We start from the raw sequence: 19,854 nt of genomic DNA, 5'->3' as shown, positions 1-19,854 counted from the left end.
CTCCATGGCATAACCCACATGCATAAGCATTTGCAGGATCAGGACCATTTGCACCTCTTCCTATGCAATGCTTTACCATAGTATTCTTTAGAAGTGGAAAAAAACAGCTTTAAAAGTTTTAACAAAATAAATGTTAAACCTCTTAACATGAAGAAACATGCTGTAAAATTATTCATCTTATCCTAGGAGTGAAATATGGTTAGGACTGAGAAGGTATTTCCATCATACACTCCCGTTCTCAAGCACTTATGATTTCAAAGGAGGAAATGCCCTTTGAGTTGAAATTCCTTATTTTTTGTCAGCTCAGAGGTGATGTTTTGTTTTGGAAAGTTTAATCAGTTCTTTGCAAATCCATTGACTTCAGTGGACTTGTACAGATGCAACTGAAAGCAGACTTTGGTGCAAGATATTTAACAGTGCATCCACTCCTTTCTCCTTAAAGGAGTGTTTACAATATGATCTCTTATGTCCCTAACATTCTCCAGCTGAGAGTGAGATAGTCATCATAAGCTATCTTCTTTCATTTAATATATTTTGAGTTCCAGGCAGAGTAAAATGATTCCAATTTTGTCCTCCAACAAGATATGAAAGTTTAATACTTCCAGCTGTCAGTTCTGATTTTGCTAAAGTAATGAATTTTCACTTCTAGATCAGCAGCACATTAAAAATTGATAGCATTGTAAAAAACACATACACACACGCGCACACCTTGGATTCAACCAACAACTAGAGCGTATCAGCATTACAAGCCAGCTACATCCACTTCCTGTACAACTGCTATCAGCATCGTATATATTATCTTGACTTGTGTGTGGTCATATGTCAACACACAGAGTAGAACTAACCGCCATGTGGTGAACCCAACAGTAAATTGCTTCAAACATATTAACAGTTTGTGTTTACCACAAATTGTCATTTCTGTATTATTGGTGTGAATACTTCTTAAAATCATATCAGTCTAGTGGACTGTTTAAAATTACGTTTTGGTCGCCAACCTCTAAAGGGCAAATACTAAATACAGAAATGCTTCCTCCCCTCCACTGATACCAAATACGGAGTAACTCTGACCCAGAGCTGTGCAATCCCCATCAGTTGCACTATCCAAACCGTACCAGTAAGAAGGCAATTCTCCACAAGAGCGTCACTGCTTACGTCCTTCTGCAGCAGCCAGTGCTGACTAACTCACAAACATCAGTTGCCATAAAGGAGAGAGTCGACCAGCCAATCAAGATGCATCAGGGAACTGTGGCTATCCCCACATAGTAAAAAGATAACACTCATGCACAATATAGTAATTTGGTTCACAAGTGGCTAGATCAAAAGACTGAGTTGAGGACCCCGATGGAGAAATCCAAATTATTCCAGATTTGGTGTGTTCTTAATTAAAAACAACTGCAGCTGTTCTGATGCCGCAGAGAGTCTGTTTTGTAAGGAATATACCATAGTAGAGTTTAGAAGAAGTACCTTGCATAACATAAGCACTCTTTATCTACAGCCTCAGACTGTTGTATTTAATAGAGGGTTCAGTATTATTAATTATTATTATTACTGAGCAAACAGAACAAACAAATGAATTGTCTAACTAGGATCCCAATTTGTTACTCTCTATCCTTTTAATATACCCAAGAATAAATCACAGGCACTCGCACACAATAAAATATCAGGGCCGCCCGGAGGGGAGGGGGGGGGAAGTGGGGCAATTTGCCCTAGGCCTCGCAGGGGCCCCCACGAGAATGTCAGAGGCTCCCCCCCCCCCCGCCTCCACCTTCCCCCATCCCCCAGCGCCTCAGCGTGCCGCGTCCAGGAGCGGCCCTGGACAGCGCTGCAGCGCCGTGGCTCGAGTGGGGCCTGAGGTCCTCCCGCTTGGAGCCTTGTGGTAAGGGGGCGGGGCTGTGAGCCCCGGTGGGCCGAGCGGCAGGAGCTCCTGGACGCGGCTTGCTGAGGCTCTGGGAGAGGGTGTAAGCGGTATGGTAAGCCCCTCTGAGCCGGGCACCCCCCGACCCATCCCCCCCCCAGCTCTGACCCCCAGCTCGGAGCCCAGCCCCACTGAGCCAGGCACCCACCGACCCAGAGCCCAGCTCTCCACCCAGCGCTGGGCAAGAGTAGCGCCACCCCCAGGCAGCGACAGCCCATTGGCACCAACCATCACCCAGTGACAGCCAATTATGTAATTGTAAATGTATACATACCATTAAAGCATTTAATGTTTTTAAATAATGTATTTTGTGTATTCTCAAATTATTAAAAATTAATTTTTGACTGTATTTCACTGGTTATTTTTTGACATTTCCAAATACATGTTACTATAGTATTGCAACTTTTTTTTATGGAAGGGGCCCCCAAAATTGCTTTGCCCTAGGCCCCCTGAATCCTCTGGGCGGCCCTGGGCTGCCGTGTCCCGCCATCTCCTGGACCTTCTTTGTCCTAATCCTAAGTGATGACCTGACCAGATGAGGCCAGAGAGAGGGATCCAGATGACATCAATACTATAGTAACATGTATTTGGAAATGTAAAAAATAACCAGTGAAATACATTCAAAAATTTGAAAATACACAAAATACATTATTTAAAAACATTAAATGCTTTAATGGTATGTATAAATTTGCAATTACATAATTGGCTGTCGCTGGGTGATGGTGATGGTTGGTGCCAATGGGCTGTCGCTGCCTGGGAGTGGCGCTACTCTTGCCCAGGGCTGGGTGGGGAGCTGGGCTCTGGGTCGGGGAGTGTCCGGTTCAGAGGGGCTGGGCTCGGAGCTGGGGGGTGGGGGGAGGAAGGGATCGGGGGGTGTCCGGCTCAGAGGGTCTGGACTCAGAACTGGCGGTCAGGGCTTAGGGGGGATGGGGTCAGGGGGTGCCCGGCTCAGAGGGGCTGGGCTCGGAGCTGGGGGTCGGGATGGGGGGGGATGGGGTCGGGGGGTGCCCGGCTCAGAGGGGCTGGGCTCGGAGCTGGGGGTCGGATGGGGTCGGGGGTGCCCGGTTCAGAGGGGCTGGGCTCCGAGCTGGGGGTCAGAGCTGGGGGGCGGATGGGTCGGGGGTGCCCGGCTCAGAGGGGCTTACCATGCCGCTTACCCCCTCTCCCAGAGCCTCAGCAAGCTGCGTCCAGGAGCTCCTGCTGCTCGGCCCACCGGGACTCACAGCCCCGCCCCCTTACCACGCAGCTCCGAGTGGGAGGACCTCAGGCCCTGCCCAAGTCACGCCGCTGCAGCGCTGTCCAGGGCCGCTCCTGGACGCGGCACGCTGAGGCGCCGGGGGATGGGGGAAGGTGGAGGCGGGGGGGAGCCTCCGACATTCTCGTGGGGACCCCTGTGTGGCCTGGGGCAAATTGCCCCACTTGCCCCCCCCCCCCCCCCCCCCCCCGGGCGGCCCTGCGGCAGCCATGATAGTGAAGCTCACTCCAGTAGCCAACATCTGTTTTTCTCATTTCCCACCCCAAAGTCTCTTTCTTTAAGGATCCACAAAGAGAGACAGGGGTGAAATAGCCCATCCCCTCTTTATTTTATCCACCAATTAGGCCCAATATCCAGCACACCAATCTTCTCTGGTTCTACATCTTCTGTTTTTACCAAGCATGATTTTAATACAGTTCTTGAACCATATCAGTAGGCCCTTTTGTTTAGACTAATTTAGTCTGTTTGGTTCTATTGCACCTGTTTATAACATTCCTTATCATAGGCTTCCCCTCCGCCCGGTGGGTGCTCAAACCCCCCACCCACCCCTGGCACTGCTGCTGGCCCGCCTCTTCCCACCCCTGCACTGCCCTCGCCCCACCCCATTCCACCCTTTCCCCAAAGTCCCTGCCCACCCCGCCTTTTCCCACCCCAGCCCCGCCCCTTCCCACCCCCATTCCACCTCCTTCCCCAAGTCCCCGCCCCTGCCCTGCCTCTTCTCTGCCTCCTCCCCGAGCGCGCCGCATCCCCGCTCCTCCCCCGCATCCCTGCTTCTCCCCGCCCTCTCGGAAAGTCCTAAGCACCGCCAAACAGCTGTTAAGCAGCGGGGAGGGGGTGAGGGAAGCGCTGGGAGATGCGGGGGTGGGGCGTACTGGGGGGGAGGGGGAGGCGGCGGCAAGGAGGGGGGAGCTTGGCTGCCAGTGGGTGAGGAGCACCCACTAATTTTTCCCTGTGGGTGCTTCAGCCCCAGAGCACCCACGGAGTTGGCGCCTATGTTCACTATTGAAAGTTAGTTCACCTACTTTCCATCAGCATTTGTTATTATAGGTTATCGTAACATCTTAAGCACTTTCATATACTTTTTACAACTGAGTGTTTAATTAGGGTAAATTTGTAGGCCCAATTATCACAACACGACACTCTTAGTTCAGATTATGCTAAATCCATTTAAGGAACAATCTAAAATAAGAAGATCCACACATGGACTTTCACCAAAATAACAAAAAGTGTGAATTTATGTCACTTTAGTTATTTCTGTGAAAGTGCATGTAGACAAACCCATAAAATAAACAGAAATAAGACTAATTTAAGATGATATAAGCATCCACAGTCTTTTGCATCTGATTAACTAAACCTTTAATTAAGCCAGTGAAACTGAATATAGACAAGTCCTGAGTGGGGAAGAGCCTACTGTGCATTGATGCCTGGGCAACATTGCTGAAAAAATATAAGCACAAAAAGCCAACATCACATTTCCCAGAACAGCAGAGAAATTTCTGCATACAGAAGCTCCTCGACTTACGCAAGCATTCTGTTCCGGAACACCTTGCATAAGTCGAATTTTGCGTAAGTCGGGAACGTATCTCCAACAATTACGCAAAAAAAAACCTTACGGAACTTTTTCCGTAAATCCGGATTTCCGTAAATCAGGTTTGTATAACCCAGGGAGCGTCTATGGTTATGTTTCAGAACTCACTTAGAAAGAGAGAATATAGTGCTGGGGAAGCAGCTGAAATAGGGATACCTCATGACCTTTCCGGTTTTAAAAGAATTCAAGAGGGAAACATGCTGATCAGGGTGAGAATAATAGGAAAAATGTCTTGAGAAATATTTCTGAACCATGTTCACTTTTCCACATTAGGTACAACCAAGTGGGAGGTGGCACTCATTATTCCGAACAAAGCATCATCCACGTTAGTTGCAGCTGGGAAGATGACAGGGCTTCATCTTTCTTCACTGTGGCAGTAATGAAATAGAAACACTGCACCAGATTTGGTCCGTAATGTTTATTCAAAATAACAATGTACTGCTATTCCTGATTCCCAAGTTAATGAGTGACCGAAGATTTTCACCAAGAGTCAGATCCTCAGAATCACTGAGCTCTTCTGAAAGGAGGTGAGCACCTTCAAATCCTACCGAAGATGCGGCGTTAAGGGCTCAGCACCTAACAGGATTAGGCAGCAGTGAAGAAATGCCTTCAGTATCCCAAGGGCACGGTGTGAAAGGGTTTCATAACATAAATTAATCTAACTGCATATCCCAGAGGCAGCGAAAATATGCTACACGTTGAGAAGTTAAATGAACTGCCTCGCTAAACATACTGAACTCATGTGCTGCTATACATTTGTTATTCCTCTCTTGCATGAAAGAAGAGATTTTGAACATAAATGATAGCAATGAATAAAGAAAAGCCCAGAAATAGGTTAAACAACAACAGAACACACAAAAAGGAGAGCAGAGAGGTAAACAAATCTACAGAAATACTGTAGTGAATAATCCCTCAAAAGGTACACTGTTTACTTTTTTTAAAATCACCTATTGTGATGATTTTACATAATTTAACAAAATTGCTGATTTTACTGATTTGTAATTTCAGGCCATATCTATACAACCAAAGCAAGTTTCATTTTAAACAGTTCTGAAATTTGTTGTGGCCCAACTATTATTAGCACAGTTTCTTCTTGACTTCATGGTCAGAAAAACTACGCTATAACCATGTTAAGTAATCATGTTCGAGCTTAGGTAGCCGCAAAGTTTAAAACTGTCCCTGACACATGGTGGTTTTTTTCTGGCCACACTAGTAAGGAATCATTATGTTGTAACCTGGCTGTGATACAACCATGTTTCACAATGGACTTAAACAGTCCTTTCTGTAGTACAGAGGTTGTTTATATAATAACTTTAACCATACAGGAAGACTGGTTCCAACACAGTTTCGCACAACATGGTACAAGCATAGTTCCATTTTGTAGTGTACATGGACTCTTACCTTTAGCACTGTCCAGAGTCTAATCTATACTACAAAAATAACCACGTTGTGAGACGACCATGCTGTAACTAGGTCACTTGACAGAGGTGAAACTGTAGCATTGACAGACCCCAAATGAGGCTGTAGTTTCAGAAGAACAACAACACAGATATCAGCCACAATACTGACAATGGGGGATGGAGGTGGCAGGGTCTAAATCTGCCCTTAAAAATCTAATCTAGGACTACAAACACTAAAATGCCTTAATCTTAGTCATATGATTATTGCATAGTCTCACAATAAGTCATCAGTGAAGGTAAACTACCGAAGATGTGGCGCACCACAAAAGTCATTAGCCTCCTAAAGCCTGGAAAGGACCCAAGTCAAGCATCAAGCTATTGTCCCATATCATTATTGTCGGTGTGCTTCAAGGCACTGGAGCGCTTGGTCCTACAGTGCATATTACCCAACATGAAGAGAATTTTGAGCCCTAACCAAGCCAGCTTTCGCCAAGGCCGTAGCACATGCGACCAAGTGCTCGCGCTGACCACATTTGTTGCAAATGGCTTCCAGAGAAACTTGAAAACAGGCGCTGTTTTCATCGCTCTAACAGCAGCGTACGATACGATATGGCACACTGGCCTGCTCGTGAAGGTATCATGGGTCCTGCTACTTTGGGTCACAGGCATCGTTGAACTGTTCCTCCGCGATAGGCAGTTCAGAATCCATAAGGGGGAGGAGACGAGCGCTTGGAGATGACAGAGCAATGGGTTACCCCAGGGCTCTGTGCTTTCGCCAACCCTGTTCTTTCGCCACCCCTGTTCAACCTTTACATCAATGACCTGCCAACAACGGAGACATGAAAGTTCATTTACGCAGACGACATCTGTTGTGGTACCAAGGCCCGGACGTTTCACGAGCTTGATGCCACCTTAAACTGGGACACGATAAAGTTAGCTGACTACTGTAAGACTTGGCGCCTCCAGCCAAGGGTCATAAAAACAGTCTCCAGTTTGTTCCATCTTCATCATGCCAGCACAACCTGAGAACTGAATGTTTATCTGAATGGTCAGAAGGTGAAGAATGAAGTAGAACCAGTCTATCTAGGTGTGACCTTAGACCACACACTGAGTTACCATGCCCACCTGAAGAAGACAGCAGCTAAAGTTAAGATGCACAACAATCTTCTTAGCAAACTGGCAGGTTCGTCACGGGGTGCTCGTGCTCCAACTTTGCGGACATCAGCTCTTGCCACCTCATATTTGGTGGCGGAGTCCTGCACATCAGTTTGGAGTCTATTGTCACACACCAAACTGGTGGATATGCAGTTACATGCCACCATGCATATCATCTTCAGCACCCTGCATCTAACTCCACCCCATGGCTTCCAGTTCTGAGCAATATTGCTCCTCCTCATATCAGACAAGAGGTTGCCACTGGCAAGTTACTGGAGAAAGTATGCGCCAACTCAAGCCTGCCACTGCACAATGACCTTTTTAAACCACCAGCTGCACGTTTACCGTCACATCGCCCATTATGGTCTTATCCGCCATGCCAGGATGTTAGGGTGGAAACACTCTGGCAAGAGGAATGGTATCTATTATAATCCCCAGCAAGTCCCTCGTCGCCAACCCCACAATCTGCCTGCCTGGTTTTGACCTACCCCGTCGCCAGTAGTCCCTGTTGAACAGGTTCTGGATCAGGCAAGGTCTCTGTGCAGCCAACCAATATTCCTGGGGCCTTCGTGACAGCCCTTTGTGCAGCTGCGGCACAACACAGACGATGCCGTACATTGTCGATGAATGCCTACTGACTAGGTTCAGCAGTGGCCTACAAGAACTGCATCACGCCACTAAAGATGCCATCGCTTGGCTAGACAACTATGCAAACACTAAATAAATAACTATATGGCAGAGTTAAAGTTGTTTGGTGAACTAATTGTGCATTTCCATACCTTAAAATATCTGGATTTCTTTTAAGTTTAACCTTTACTCTGGATTTCCTGGATTGTAGCACTTGTTTTTAAGATTACTTCAACATCTCTACCATATTTTACTCTAAATTCCTGATGCATACACCCAACCATAACTCCATCTTAACATAGATTTTGTCTGGGAATAACAGAATATGTCATATTATGACCTAGGGTCTAAGAACATGGATTGCAAATCCAGGAGAAGCTAAATACTTACCCAGTGCATGACTACAGCTGCGACATGGTTCAGTAAGACTGACAATTGTCTGCTGCAAATCTGCCCTGGGAGGAGTAGGAGGTGGGTTAGGGTTTTTCCAGCCATTACATTTGCAAGATTCCTCAGCCTGAAATAAAAATAGACAGTTAATATATCTACACACAACAAATGTATTTCATGTTTTCTAGAAATGCACAGAAATAAAATAGCACTCATTACTTAAAAGCAGAGAATTCACAATGATATGTGGCAGCCCATAACTACTACCAGCTGGTCAGAAGATACCAGCTGAGAAAACAGACAAGCCCTCCAAACCACAGACTAACCTCTCTACAGCAGGTCCTCTCTCCAACTTTTGTGCAAACGCAGCATTCATCTATTTGATGTGCTGGCTCCTATTGCTATATCATCTACACACTTTTACAATTAAAACAATAAAATAAATAGGTCGCCCATCCGGTAGCATCGGCATCACTGCCCTGTCTTCTATACTGCTGACTAGGAACCATACAACACACCACCATACAACAGACATGTGAAGCAAAACAAAATAAACAATACATCATGCAATAGAGGCGTCAAAACCACAGGTTTGAGCAAACCACCAAAACGAAGGAATTCCAGAAGCACTGGCATTTACGAAGGAAATGATGGCAAAAGATGCCCACTAAATCTTAACTAACAGGACTGGTAACATAATAAGGTAGGCCGTGGGGCCTCCGGTAGCCAGATTCCAGACATTCAGGGGTTGAAGTGGGAATGTTCCACTGGAATGCTAGCACTTCAGAAGCAAAGTACTTGGTACAAGAGCAGCACTGAACGTATTTTTTTTCTTCTGAGTACCAGCATCAAAGCAATTAAAGACCTTCTGGATTTTCCTAACTGAAGTCATATTCCAATCGGAAGACCTACCTACAAGAAAAGCATCTCCTCTCTGCTCTATATTTAGAAATATTTCTGTACTTCACTGTAACAAGATACACAATAATTTGCCGTTCCAGGTTCTTAGTAATGAAATTACTGCAAAATGCTGCACAATACTTGACAGTAACTTAAAAATAAGTGTAGTACCTCAATTTGTGGTGTTAATGTCTACCTTGTGTGTGTCATTATGTTCAGAAAAGGTATGAAAAATAAATATTTAATGTAGCTTATTCCACAAAAAATTCATTGTCTTTTGTTTTGAATTGCCTTATACCTAAGGTACCAGTGCCCAACAGAGGCAATAGAGACTGCGGCTTTTCAGGTACCAGAACTGAAAATATTAGTCAACTGTGTTGAAGTAGTTCTTCAACTCCATCATTTCAAATTATGCAACCTGTGCACTAAGCATTGCAATGCCAGATGCTGCCTCTTTGCTGGACAACATATAACATGTTTACTCTCCATAACGTTTGAGCAATTACCATTCACTGGATATATTTGGAAGGGCTCGTGGCACCACCAGTCTATCCCTGTGATACCATATGCATGCCATAGTTTGCACCCGATGACTGCACCCGATGTAGTCAAGCACATTAGAAAGGATGCAAAAGGTCCATGCAGCAGCTGAAGTCAACAGGCTAATTAGAATTGCCCCTAGAGATTCCCAGGAAGCACATATCAGCACACCACCCTTGGAAAGAGGAAGTGTGCTTCTCCCTCCCCTTCCACACACACGCTACTGTCTGGGCATGAAATGGTTGGCAGAAATGTGAAAAGCTATCTGCAGCTGAGAGGTGTATCCAGGTAGGGGAGGGAGCCACTAAGCTCCCAGGTAGGGTTGCCAGGAGTCCAGTCGAAAAGGGGACCTGGCAGGGGTGCCGGAACAGGGGGCCAAGGGGTCATGGTCCCATCACTTAAAAGCATAGCCCTCCCACTTTTTACCAGCCATAAGAGTGAGCAAAAGTGGGGAAGGAGCGGAGAGGAGCGAGCGGGGGGAGGGGAGTGCGGCCTTGGAGGAAGGGGCGACATGGGGGTGCGGCCTCACGGGAAGAGGCAGCACAGGGGCCAGGCCATAGTTCGGGCACCAGTGGCCCCTCCAATTTTAAGGAACTTCCGCCGCTTCTGGACCTGGCAATGTCCAATCAGTACTGCTGACCAGACATTAAAAGTCCAGTTATTGGAGTAACCGCAATCAGCCTCCCTGCTGAGAGGGCAGGACGAGCAGAAGCTGCTGCCTGGAGGAGCTTCCCAGCTGCTGATGGAGAGAACTGGCTCCCGAATCCACAGCTCAAGCATTCGGTGGAGAGGTAGATACCGGCACCGCTGCCCAGGGGGGATCCTATTCATCCCACCAGCCTGTGCCCTGATTGCCCCTGCCTCATCCCCTTGCTCTGGGGACCAACACCCCCTCCTGCCCCACTGTGCCCCTATTGCCCCCCCGTCCCAGCCCCTCACTCCTTTTCTGAGCCAAAACCTGACCGCTGTGCCCCAACTGGGCAGACTCCGCATCAGCTCCTCCCAGCCTGGCTCTGTAGATGGGAGATGAGTCCCGGGGGAGGGGGAAGCGAGAACAGAGGAAGAGTGGGAGAGAAGTGAGCAGGGGCAGAGTCTCGGGGGAAAGAGGAGGGGCCGGGGCAGGGCCTTAGGAGAAGAGGCAGGGCAGGGGTGTCCGGTTTTCAGCTATTAGAAAGTTGGCAACCCTACTCCCAGGAGATGAGTCTGTATGTGGCAAAAAGGAGGGTCAGTTTTGGAGATGGGGAGCTATGGGAGGGACTTATAGGAACAATTTTTTCCAATAATTTTTTTTTTCAAATAAGCAGAGGTCTGGAGGGATTTATGTTAATTCTAGTGAATTTTAGGCTATACTTCACTAGACCTGCTAAATCAACCACCAATGCATCAATCGCCGCACTTCGAACCCCCCGTAAGTATAGACAAGGCCTATGAAAAATACCCGAATATACACCAGTATCTGGAAGACCACAGAAACCAGAATATTTTTTTAAAAGGGACTTGGATTTGATCCAACCATTTTATCCCTCTGTGTCTGTCAGAACTGTTTTTTTTTCCACTCAGACCCAAGCATGTCTCTAACAAAAGGCAATGTTTAATGCTATAAAAAAGCCACTCAAATATTAAGCTTGTAGCTGTGTCAATCATATCTAATAAAAATAGTAAGAAAAGCTGGGCTAAAGAATTCTAAAACAATTTCCTATGAGCATCAGTGAACATTTCACATAAGCACACAACACAATGTTTACTCCAAATCCTTAAATCCATAAACAGCGAGTAACTACACAAACTTTAGTATCACACAATAATTAACACCAAAGATGCAAACAAACAGATGTATGAATAGTGATAACAGCTCAGTTAAACTGCCAGATTTAAATATCAACCCTCCCACAGAACATAAAATGTGTTCAGTGGCAGATTTTTTCTGCCCTCAGTTGTACTTCCTAACCTAGCCAGATCTTTTGAAACAGATGTTCAATTCTTTTGTTCTAATATTCCAGAGATCTCTCTCTCAAATAAACATTAACGTTTAAAAACTCAGCATAAAGCACCAGATACAGCATAAAAGCTCGGTCACAACACAGCAGCACAACCTGAACAAGGTTCTCTTGATAACTAAGCCTTCATTATGGACCCTGACAGTGCAAATATTTTACGTTGAATACTCAGTGTGCATTCCTTAGTGGCTTAAATTACATCCCGTTGAGTTGTTTTGAGTCTTCCACCGTGTTTTATTCACTCATTTCTTTCTCTGGCCCTCTCATGATGTTTTTTCTTTTTACATGTCACTCATCTGCTTTTTGTTAGAAAGGAAACTATGAAATTACCTCCTCAAAAACTTAATTTAGCTTCAAAAGCAGTCTTGGGGGGGGGGGGGGGAGTTGTCTGGGGGGAAATATCTGATCTAGTACAACCAGTTCTTGTACTGATTTTTCTAGGCCATCTGCAGGGCGCTAATAAAGGACACTTAAGATACTTTCATTTTCCCCTGCCTTACCACAGCCTTCAAGAACTTTGGTTTTGAGCCTCATCCTTCCAACCCAGGGGACATTAACACTGTTCCTTAAATGGCCACAATAGGTGATTGTGTATGCTATCTCAGAAGCATCCCCAACCCATGCTGGAAAGATCTGGATTAGTACAAAATTTAGCAATTACAATGCACTTTACTTGTTAAAAGCAATGTAAAAAATATGAACATTTGAATCCTCATGATACCTCTACATTACGTGTAATTGAAGTATTAAGACTAGGAAAGCATGTTGTCCAGGAACCAAGAATAACCAAAAACAACTTTAGACTTTTAATATTATTTGCTGTCCAACAGACAAATGGCTGACCTGCACTTTAGAACCTTGTACACTGACACTACATCCAAAATGAGACTGAAAATAGCATGCTTCAGGTACTCTATTAATAGCTCCATGGTTGTTTGTTTTAACTATGGAATTACAATGTTAAGATTACAAAATGAAGTATTCAAAAGTCAGAAAATGACAAACTTAAGTTTGCTCATGCAACCTCTCATCTAAGGTTCTAAAAATGCTCAAAGATTAATGAGTGATGTTTCACAATACCTCACATGCTAAGAAATAGTATCCCCATTTTAAAGATGGTGAAATAAGCACAGATAGGTACAAATTCTGAGCTAGATTAGCTGTAAATTAAAAGACCCTAGGACTCTTAGAATTAGCTCTTTGAGCTAGGCATCGTACTTGGCTCTTTGAAGAGGACTGGCCTATTTAGTAATTAAAGGGGGAGTAGGATGTAATAGGTTTATTGCGAAATTCCAGGTGGGGGGGCGGAACAAAAACCTTACACAACACTATCCTTCCCTCAGATTTAGAAAGAAAAGTTATAGAAGTCTGTTTAGGGTGTCTAAATTTAGCTGTCAGCTCTCCCCAGCAAGCAGTAACCTCAAATCGATGATAAACTCTTACACAAGAAGCTTCATGCAGACGAAAACAAAAATGTTGATAACTTTGCAAAAGTTATTTCTAATTGTTCCTATTCAAATTTAGAGTATCCTCCATGAAAATATATAACATTGAGAAGAATCACACAGATATTAAGAGGGGAATAGAACCATTTGTCAAAAGTATTCTGTAGAGCCCTTAGATTTCTGAGGACAAATTTTAGAATCTGATTTATTCCTATTTTGCTGTTACTTTTATAGTAGCTGTCGGCTAATATGGACACACACACCCCCCGAATGTACATTTAAGTCAGTGGCTGATTTTTTTTATTTACTTTAATGGAAGTTAGATTGGGCTCAAGAAACCTTGTTAGATGGGTTTGCACCAGCTTTTAAACTGATATTGAGAAAGCATTAAACATCTGAGCCTATGGAACTATACATAGTCCAGAGAACAACTCTAACCCTTTTTCACCCACTAATTTATCATTCAGATAAGCTTTCAAAAGTTACACTTCCAGACTACAAAGCTAAGCAAAAGGTAGGACAGTCAAGGGTTATCTCAATCAGTCCTATAAAGCAGGTAACATTAACCAAGACAGAAATATGACACTAAATAGATATGTCATTAGCTCCAATGTTCACATGAAATGGGACTCCATCTGAGCACAGGGGTCCACCCTCACTGAGCTCACTGCAGGATCTGAACATTACAGAAGTACTGCACAACTAGAACCTGATGAGAAGCAATGTGGTCCAGCGGATAAAGCACGGAGCTGGGACTCAGGGGAGCTGGGTTCTACTCTAACCCTAATTTTCTTGTGACACACTTCACCTCTTCAGTCCCCTCCCACCTTTTGTCTGTCTCAATTATTTAGACTAAGCTTTTCAGGGCAGGGACTGTTTCCTACTATGGCCTGGTCTGCACTTAAAATTTAGGGTGACATATCTACGACACTCAGGGATGTGAAAAATGTTTTTGTCAAGCTAGCTACTGTCACTTTAGAAGGTGGTGTTCTTACAGCAAGAGAAAAACCCTTTCTGTCTTTACAGGCTGCATTTACACTAACGTGCTGCTTTAATACCCACAGTATATACATTGTCTAAGTGTTTTTACAGTGCCAAACTCCATGGGGCTCCAGTCGCAGTTGTGACCTCTAGGCATTACTGTGCTATATATAAATAAGAATAAAAAATAATCCTGTTTTAATATATAGAAAATGTAAGAGTACAAAAATATTACATACTTAAAGACATTTATAGAGCTCCCAATGAGACTTGGTTTACATCACATGAAGGAACATGTATAAAAAGCCAATGATTTTTCCTCCTACAATCTTCACTAAATGCATTTATGAGTGTAAGTCACACAGTGCTATTTTCATACTAATGACTGCCAAGCTTGCATTCAAATGATCAAATCGCATGCTGGGCAAAATAAATATTTATGAATTCATTCATATTTATAATAGTGTCCATTTCAATGCACTACAAAGCATACCAATGTAAAGGGGCTTTTAATTCATTTTAATTGTATTCTATTTTGCCTTTCTAAAGTAAATTGTGCACTTTAACTTGAGATTTTAGAGCAGAGATGGGCAAACTACGGCCCGCAGGCCACATCCGGCTCGCGGGACCCTCCTGCCCGGCCCCTCAGTTCCTGGCCCGGGAGGCTAGTCCCCTCCTCTGCAGCCTCAGCTCAGTGTGCCGCCGGCACAATGCTCTGGGCGGCGGGCTGCGAGTTCTTGCCAGGCAGTGCAGCTGCAGAGCCGCGGCCTGACCCGGTGCTCTGTGCTGCGCGGTGGCGTGGCTGGCTCCAGCCGGGCGGCGTGGCTGCCTGCCCTGGTGCTCTGGGCGGCACGGCTGTAGCACCGCCAGCCACCGGTGCTCCAGACAGCGCGGTAAAGGGGCAGGGAACGGGGGGGTTGGATAGAGGGCAGGGGAGTTTGGGGTGGTGGTCAGGGGGCAGGGGTAGTCAGAGGGCAGGGAACAGGGGGGTTGAATGGGGGCAGGGGTCGCAGGGGAGCAGTCAGGAAGGAGGGGGGTTGGATGGGGCGGCAGGGGGCAGTCAGGGGTAGGAGGTCCGGGGGCGGTCAGGGGACAGGGAGGGGTGGATGGGGCAGGAGTCCCGGGGGGGCCGTCAGGCAGTGAGAAGCGGGGGGGGGGGTCAGATAGGGAGCAGGGGCCGGGCCATGCCTGGCTGTTTGGGGAGGCACAGCCTCCCTTAATGGGCCCTCCATATAATTTCGGAAACCCAATGTGGCCCTCAGGCCAAAAAGTTTGCCCGCTTTTTTTAAAAGTACACCACATAGAAAGTATATTAAAATTAATGAAGACAGTTTTTGTAAAAACATTTGTAGTCCTGAGTATATGGTTATTTTTATCATCTTGTTTTCTAGTAAAAGTGCTTTGTCTTTCCCATGCCCTGCCTCTCCTTTGTATCCTCCTTAAGGGATAGTCCGATCTTTCCTTTTTTCTCTCCACCAAAAGCCCTGCACACCGCATCATAGACACTCTCCCTGCAGAGTTTGCCAGTGCCTCTCAAAGATGAGCCAGAGGGCATCATTAGAGAGCAATAGCAGTAAGGTATGAACAGCCTACCTTCCAGAGAAGCAAAGGGTGGAAATAGAGCATTGTGAAAGTCTTATCTCCTGCAAAGCAACATTTGCTACCAGACAGGCCCACACTCTAGTCTTCCTCCATTCAATGTTCTCACTATCTCTGATCCTTCCTGTGTTGTCATGTCTCTTCAGACCTAATCAATGTTCTCTCTTCCTTTGCTACTTACAGCACCTCAAAGGTTAAGATTCTAATAAATTCTATCTTGCTGACTGCTGTGATGCACGCTGGAGTGAGAGAGGAGAAAAATACAAGGACTAGAGAATGCCAAACATGCTGAGTGACAGGCACATTCCCTGCGCTCTTTAAGGTGAACTATACATAGATTTACTCTTTTGTTACAGGATTCAAATATGCTTACTGCATGAATGAGAACACTAATTACATACTTCAGTGATCTGAGAGCTTGTGAAATCAAACACAAAAATGAATCAAAAGTTGAGACATAAAGCATGAAAATTCAAAGTTGACCTCTTCACTGTGGCAACCTCCTGCAAATACTATTTCTTTTATAGCCCCATCACTATGGTACCTGAACACCTGCCAAATATTTAGAAATAGCAATCTCTCCCTTTCTTCCTTCCCTCCCAGCCTAAAGGAGAAAAAGCTTAATTCGTTCATAGGAAACATATTATTTGTTTGCTTGCTTGTGTTTGTGGGTAGGAGGAGTGTTGTGTCAACAAATTGTTCAGGGAGAGCTAAATCAAAGCAATTCATTTCACATTTAATTCTGAAAGTGGTCATTCTCTGTTCATTCTTATGGGAGTGAGTTCCATCATCAATTTCAGCCCTCATGAAGGTTCCATCGCCTGCATTCAGAAGCCTCTTGCTCCTACTACCAGTCAACACTTTCACTGTGCTGGTGAAACGCAGATGTTATGAATGGCGATGGCTATAGAAGAAACAATCTCTCAGGTAACTAGAGCCAATCTCACTGAGGCTTTGACTACACATGCTGCTCTTTTAAATTCTACTTGACCCTTGCAATAAGGCCATCTGCTTTATAACTGCTCTACATTTTCTCAGTTTTCTTTTTCATGTTCACCTCAATTCTTCTAGTAATGATTTCAGTACTGTAAATAATTTAAATGAGCTAAGTGCTCATCGGAGGTGCTGGATTAATAACCCCAGAGACTAATGTAGCCTATTTCCCCATAGAAGCAAAGGCAATGGCAGTGTCAACTTGTCCAATATGCCTAAATCACGACCAGTAAGGATAAGCTTGTGGGAGTTAAGAGGCTGCACTCACTCCTTTACTTCTCTGCCAAGACTGTGGAGGAGAGTGCCAATTCTAGCAGAGGCTTTTGTGATGCCAACAGCTCCCCACTGGGAACCAAGCTAAAACCATCAAACAGCCATCACTGCTCCCTGGGTAACAAGTGTTTTAAAAAGATTAATAAAATCAAGAGCTTCAAGACGCAGTCTCTAACGGTGTTTGAATGAATGCGCATAGCCTGGCCTCTTTTCTCTAGAGCAAGAGGAGAAGAACTTTAGGATGAGCCCTAGGAAAGCTCCTCTACCACTGGCTGCTCGGCTCTGACCTCCTCACATTACTGATAATCCAGTAATGCAATGTTTTTGTCAGCCAGAGGCCGCAGAAGCAACAAGGCGAAGTCCCCGCCTCCTTCAGCTGTCATCCTGTCAAAACAAAGGCGCTGCTGCCAAGCTCAGGGCCCCGGCGGCCCGGGAGTGCAGCTGCAGATCCCAACACTCACCCTGGCCCTGAACCCGTCTCCTCCGTGCAGGGGCCACTGCAGGCATCGGGATCTGCCAGGGCAGCACGTCTTGCAAACACAGGGGGAGGGCAACGGGGCGGGGGGCTTAAAATAACAAGGCAACAGCGTTCAAAGCTGGGGCTTGTCCCGCTGCCAAATCCTGTGTTTACAAGGCAAGCAGCTGCAGCAGCATTTCACCAAACAAATAATACAGTAATGACAGGGGATGGTGTGTGCTGCTGGCCTAAATCGCCTTCCCGTCAGACACGTGCACCGTCTTCCGCACACATACCTGTAGACACCCCCACCCCATCAGCCTCTATTTCTTCAGAAACGGGCAATATTCTCCCATGTCCCGCCCCCACTTTCCTACGGCCAAGTTCCCTCTTCCTGCTGTTCAGGAGAAAGGGAGGGGCTCTCCTCTCGGTCTGATCTTCCATGCAAATGTCACAACAACCACCCACAAAGTGCAAGGGGCACTGGGAGGGTCTGCAAAGAGGGGGGTCGCATGGGGGCTCTTCCAGGGGGTGAAGGTGGCAAAGAGGGGGGGGGGGTGCACGGGATTGTTGCAGGGGGTGAAGATGGCCAGGAGGTGGAGAGGGGTGTAGCGGCAGTGAAGAGATTGCACAGAGGCAAAAGGGACTCGTTGCTGGGGGTACAGTGACTGGGAGGGAGTTGCACAAGGGAGAAGTGGGCAGGAGGGGGTTGCTGCAGGGGGGTGTCTGTGGGGGGGGTGAAGGTGGTAGACAGGGGTTTGTACAGGGGAGAAGTGGGCAGGACGGAGATGGCAGGCGGGGGGTTCCGAGGTTGATGCAGGGGGTGAAGGTGACGGGGGGAGGTGGCAGGACGGGGTGGGTTGTCGCGGGGGTGCACACGGGAGAGGGTAGCTGGCCGGTGGGTGTTGGGGGGTGGCAGGCTCGGAGAGGGGGGCCCGGAGGCACTGCAGGGGGGGTGCTTGCTCCCACATACACCATTCCCCAGCTCCATTTTAGGGGCCTCCCTTTTTGCGCCTGGTTTCAAACCAAAGACAAACAATCAGGGCGCAGCCGCTTCCGCGCTCCCCAAGCGGCAGGGGCCGAAACCCGGGGCCGCCCCCAGGCCAGGGACTGGAGCTGCCCGCGGCCCGGCTCGGTACCTTGCAGGCGGAGTAGACGCCCAGCTTCTCCAGCTTCTTGGCCCGGGGAGCGGAGCGGAGCTGCGCCTTCTTCCCCGCGCCGCGGGCCGAGCCGGGCTCCCCGCCGCCCCCGGGGCTCTCAGCGGCGGCGGCAGCCCGGGCCGGTCCGCAGGCAGCCAGCCCCCCTGCGGCCGGGGAGCCCTGCTGCAGCCCTCCGGCCCCGCCGCCTCCTGCCGCCCCGGCCCCGCCAGCCTCGGACATGCCGCCGCCGTCTCCGGCCCGGAACCCGGCAGGAGCCGCCCGTCCGGCAGCTCCCTCCGCGCCCGGCTCGGTGCGCCGAGCTCTAGACCCTCCCCTTCCCCGCTCAGCCGCCGGCTGCTCCCCCGGGGGGAGGGACTGGCCGCGCCGCGGGCGGCCCCTCTGGAGCCGGGAGGCGGGGAGCAGCGGTAGCCCGGTATCGCCGGGAGGCCTGCCCCTTGTGCTCCCGGGCCCGCACCTCCCAGCGCACGGGGCTCCGCCAGCTCAAGGGGGGAGGCACCGACATGCTAGCGGGGGGGCACTTGCCCTGCCCGCCGGGAGCATCGCCAGCCGCTCAGTCCAGCTGTCTGCGGCAGCCCAGCGCTCCCAGCCCCCGTCCTTCAGGCACAAGCAGGGTGCGTGCAATATCGGCTTTGTTGTGTTCCCTCCCCCAGAAAAAACAATAAAGCCCAAACCCGGCCTGAGTGGAGACTTAAGATCGCTGCTGCAGTGTTTTTCTTGCATGGCAAAAAGTATAAAGGAAGGGAAGCAGTTCCCACATACACACCGCACCGTCCACGCACGAGCTACTGCCAGCAGCCACACTCCTGCTCTCAAACGCTCCCTTCCAATTCACCAACACCCTACCTGCACGGGACAGTCCGCCGCCCCAAACTCCACTCTCACCCCAACTCCTAAAGCGACACGTAAGAATTTATGCCCTCCAGAGAAAGAAGGCAATATTTATGAGAGTCAACGTTTCTTACCCTTCCACAGTGGTTTTAAACCTGGGGTCTGCAGACTATGGCTAAGATTTCTAAAGGGGTTTGCACCTCCATCTAAAATGTTTTAGGAGGTCTGCAAAAGCAAAATGGTTGAAAACCACTGCTCTACCACAACCACTAAGTTCTATTTTATGTTTACTTTATGGCTTTCCAATAATAGTCAATACATACTACTAAACCTCCCACACAAATAGACTTA

The 19,854-nt window shown here is 47.3% G+C and overlaps 1 protein-coding gene across 8 annotated transcripts in view; it reads right to left on the bottom strand.

Annotated features, from left to right (window-relative positions):
- Positions 1–19,290, bottom strand: part of KAT2B (lysine acetyltransferase 2B) — a 62,288-nt gene extending 42,998 nt beyond the window's left edge. For 2 of the 8 annotated variants that reach the window (XM_042840123.2, XM_065583468.1), the window contains exons 1-2: positions 18,655–19,019; positions 8,331–8,457 (exon numbers count right to left, since the gene is read on the bottom strand). In XM_042840123.2, the coding sequence (XP_042696057.2) occupies positions 8,331–8,457; positions 18,655–18,894 (367 nt within the window). In that variant the 5' untranslated portion in view covers positions 18,895–19,019. Of the gene's footprint in view, positions 1–8,330; positions 8,458–17,811; positions 17,900–18,654; positions 19,020–19,175 lie in introns of those variants that run through there. The other 6 variants (XM_005297117.5, XM_042840130.2, XM_042840131.2 and 3 more) reach the window with 5 other exon arrangements.
- Positions 19,291–19,854: the final 564 nt, after the last annotated feature.

Source organism: Chrysemys picta, chromosome 2 (genome assembly GCF_011386835.1).
Source record: "Chrysemys picta bellii isolate R12L10 chromosome 2, ASM1138683v2, whole genome shotgun sequence".
Lineage (NCBI taxonomy): Eukaryota > Metazoa > Chordata > Testudines > Emydidae > Chrysemys > Chrysemys picta.
Note: the sequence above shows the minus strand (reverse complement) of the source record. Positions and strands in the feature narration are given on the sequence as shown.